Genomic DNA, 3,983 nt, shown 5'->3' with positions numbered 1-3,983 from the left:
ATTTTATATTTTTAAAACGATAAATAATTTCTACCGGAACCAAACCAAGCGCGGACGGCCTGACGTCACATCCGTTTGAGCTTACAGAGAAAGCGTGCTGTCGGCGTCATGCTGAAGGTGACCAAGGTGCTCCAGGTGTGTGTCCGCCGCCAGCTGTGGAGGAGCCTGTGCTCCCCCGCCTCCGCCGCCGCCGCCGCCTCCGCCGCCGCCGCGAGCGACACGCAGCCGCCGCGGCGCGCTCCGAGCTGGACCCAAGTCCCGAGCTGCACCGTAGACCCGGACCTGGAGGAGCCGTTCGTGTTCCTGGACTGTTCAGGTGAGAGGATCCGTGTTCAGATGAACATTTTTCTGCTTCTAAAACGTTCTTTCAACAATTCATGAATCAAAACGTTCAGCTCCTTCATGTGAGGACTGCTAGGACTTTTAGTATTTCAGCTTTTAATTTTTTTAGCTGTTTCACTTTTTTTAGCCACTTTTTTTTTACCATTGAAAATGAACAGAGCTGTTTTCATCCTTAAACTCCTTTAAATGTTTCTAAATCTTTTCAGCACCTTCTGTTTCTGCTCTTTTTCGCTTTCTTGTTCTAATTTTAGCTACTTTTTAAACTAATTGTAGTTTTTTCTGCTATTTCAGCTAAAATTCTGCTTCTTTCCATTCTTCTTCTTTTTTTCTGCTGTTTATGCTTCTTACAGATGCTTTTCTGCTTGTATGTTCAGCTATATGCTGAAGTTTTAGCCAATGTTTAGCTGCTATTAGCTAACGTTAGCTTTTCTAAGCTAAATACACAATTTTTTATTTATTTTATAAAATCTATTTTATTTAAAAACAAAAAAGCACAATATCATTAAATGAAAAGGAGCAGAGAGAANGTCTCACCTGTCCTCGTCTCACCTGTTCCCATCTCACCTGTCTGCAGGTTGGGTAGCCGTGACGGCAGTGAAGGGGGACCAGGTTCAGCTGAGGGTCCACGGTCCGGCGGCGGCAGGCTTCAGGTTGAGGAGTCCACCGCTGCTTCCTCACATCGTGAAACTGAAAGGAAAGCGAGTTCCTCAAGCCAGCTACCAGAAGATGGAGGTCACCGGGAGGCTGCAGGGACTGTCCGCCGCCGGCGCCCAGARGCTGCAGGTCATGAAGAAGAAGTGAGTGGACAGGACGGGGCGGGACATTTATCTTGCACACTCGTGTGCTGCAGGGGGTGGAAGCTCCGCCTCCGAAGACTGAGCTCGAGGTTTACCTGTCGTCACACAGACAGGTAAACCTCTCCGGCTCCATGTTGATCATGTCGTCATTTAACTAAGAACATTCTGCAGAAACGTTAAAACAGTTTTCTTTAAGGAGTTCCACTTTTGTAATCAATTTATGACAGACTCTTATTTTGAAAGTGCATCCGAGCTTTACTTTGAKACTCTAGGTTCAAATCATCCAGCTTTTTTTTCTCTGCCTTTAAAGTGTCTGTGACGTCWAATTTTTGTAATACATATGAATGCYTTTTTAGAAAGAGAACACTGAGAACATATTGCAAAACAAATTTCATGTCACTGAGATGAACAGTTGTTGAGATATTTGCATGTGAAGTAACAGGAAGTGATGTCAGAGGGGAATGTCTGCATGTAAACAGAGCAACAACAGCTGAAAACAGACTAGAGACYAATCTGTTTCTTTAGATTATTTTTAGACACTATCAGACAGATGAACACTGAGTTCAAATTGTTTTAATAAAAACAAGACCAAAGAGTTTTCTTTGTTAAAGAGCTCCCCTTMGATGTCACTTCCTGTTTCTGATGTCACTTCCCGTTTCACATTAGCTGAGCCACATTCAAAAGAAAATATGCAGTTATGGGACAAAATAGGTAAAATCATGTGTGTTGTTCCAACTTTCTTAAATATAAAGATGTTTTCTTTGACTTTATGTATTTGAAGGATATGCGTCACAGGCTCTTTAAAGTTTTACAAGGAGAAAACGTTTGATTTCAGAATAAAAGTCAAGTTGTTATTTTTTTTTTCAGACAAATAAAAAAAGTGCAAATATTAAAAACAATAATAATAAAAAACACACTGTTTCAAACATCAAAGACTTTATTATTAAACATAAATCAGAGTTTATTTGTTTGTTTATTTGTTTATCAGTGTTAGAGAACCTCTGCAGGTCCGTCACATTGTGTTGGTTCTGATCCATCAGACAGGAAGTCTCACCTGTCCTCAGGTGAGACTTCCTGTCCTGAGCAGAACCAGATGATCCGAGCCGGTTCCTGGTCTCAGACTCCAGGTGGTTCTGATCCAGTGTTTGTATCAGAACCTGAAGGTTCTGTCAGGTTCTGCTCAGACATCATACGGCCTCTCCTCCTCCTGCTCCTGCTCCTCCTGCTCCTCCTCCTCCTCCTCCTCCTCGGTCTTCTTGGTGAAGGCAGACGACAGCTCCTGCAGGAGGAGCTCCTCTGAGAGCTGCTGCCTCTTCCTCACTGCTCCTCCTCCTCCGGCGCTGCCCGTCTCCGGCGCCTCCTCGGCACCGCCGGCCGTCCGGACCTCCTCCGGGACCACCATGTGCTCCAGGTGTCCYGTTTCTGACAGGACCAGTCTCAGCGGCATCTGGTCCGGGACCTCCTGGGTCTCTGCGACTCTGCTGGACCGGAAGCTGGTCTCCAGGGACTTCAGGACCTGCAGGCCAAAGTCCCCAACCTCCTCGTAAAGCGGCTCGGGAAGGTCCGGAGACTCGGGCCGCTCCTCGAACGAGTCCTGCTGGACCTTCATGGGCTGAGGACACAAACGGAGAACGGGTCAGTTCTACACAGGTTCTGGTTCCTCCCAGCAGAACCTTCTAAAGAACTCACAAAGTACATGGAGAGGGTTCTCCGGTCGTGGAGCTTCCTCTGCAGACAGAAACAGAAGATGTGAGGCGAGGCTCTGCAGAACCCAGAACCGGTCCGCTTTGACCCGGTTTGGGGATTACCACTAGGGCTGCAACTAACCATTATTTTAATAATCGATTATTTGTTCAATTAATCGGCCAAATCATTAAAACACTTAATTACAAAAATGTAAGTAGATATAAATTAATTTAATTCCTGTATAAATTAAGGATGCAAGTTAATTAATTAATTAATTAATTAATTAATCTGAAGTTTATTTATCTTATAGATTGACTANAATAAAACCAGTTTTGAGGTCGTTTAATAAACTGGTCCACAGTTTCAGACCCTGAACTGAAGTTCGTCTCTCTTTCAAGCTTGTTCTAATTTTTGGTAAAACAAACGTCTCGAATCCGTTCAAATTATAAACACTTTTCCTTTTAGGAAAATAAAATTGTATTTCAGAAAGTAAAGCATTGTTATGAGCTTTATACGTCATCAACAAAATTCTATAATTAACCAGATCATAAAACTTCAATAATCTCACCTGACTGAACAAAACATGAGATGGATGACAACAACAACAACAACAAGGCTTTCCTGTCAAAATTCTCACGGCTCTTTTTTGCTAAACAAAAACAGGAAATGTAAAAGTTTTACAAGCTTTTCCCCAAACTTCAATGCAGTAAGTTAAATGAGGTTCAATAATGTAATTTTTTGTAGCTGTTACAAAATTTTTCAACTGAGTTCAGGAAACCTGTGCTCCTTATACTTCCTTATGCTAATTTWAAAAAAGTCCAGCTYCMTTTTTGCTGTTTTATTGAAAATTTCAGCTATTAYTGCTGGGCGATATGCCGTTTTGTACCGAAAACCGGTTTTTATTTTTGTTATGATATGACTTTTCTGAATACCGGTGTAAATAGCCTGAACACCTGCGACACGTTTCATCACGGCCACCAGTGAGCTGTTTCCCTGGGGACATGTTTCCTCGCTGCAKTGCTAAGCGCATTAGCATGCTAACGTTATTGTTGGYACAACTGGCGGCGGGTGGTGTGTTTCAGCCACTTGTATGGTCTGACTTAAAAAAATCCCATTTTCACCAAAGCTGCATAGTAAACAACTCTTCAGTGTTGTGCA

At 43.0% G+C, this 3,983-nt stretch overlaps 1 protein-coding gene and 1 pseudogene across 1 annotated transcript in view; one reads left to right on the top strand and one right to left on the bottom strand.

The window, feature by feature from the left end:
- The first annotated feature begins 916 nt into the window (after window positions 1-916).
- On the top strand, window positions 917-1,247 carry LOC106510980 (nitric oxide-associated protein 1 pseudogene; annotated as a pseudogene).
- Window positions 1,248-2,058: 811 nt separating this feature from the next.
- The window catches only part of LOC106510979 (arf-GAP with Rho-GAP domain, ANK repeat and PH domain-containing protein 3), a 6,781-nt gene continuing 4,856 nt past the window's right edge, over window positions 2,059-3,983 (bottom strand). Inside the window, exons 10-11 of the mRNA XM_013999716.1 lie at window positions 2,829-2,867; window positions 2,059-2,751 (exon numbers count right to left, since the gene is read on the bottom strand). Of these exons, the coding sequence (XP_013855170.1) occupies window positions 2,320-2,751; window positions 2,829-2,867 (471 nt within the window). The 3' untranslated portion in view covers window positions 2,059-2,319. The remainder of the gene's footprint in view (window positions 2,752-2,828; window positions 2,868-3,983) is intronic.

The sequence above is a fragment of the Austrofundulus limnaeus genome, unplaced genomic scaffold, assembly GCF_001266775.1.
Source record: "Austrofundulus limnaeus strain Quisiro unplaced genomic scaffold, Austrofundulus_limnaeus-1.0 Scaffold2426, whole genome shotgun sequence".
In the NCBI taxonomy this organism is placed as follows: Eukaryota; Metazoa; Chordata; class Actinopteri; order Cyprinodontiformes; family Rivulidae; genus Austrofundulus; species Austrofundulus limnaeus.
This window is presented reverse-complemented; position numbering and strand designations above follow the sequence as displayed.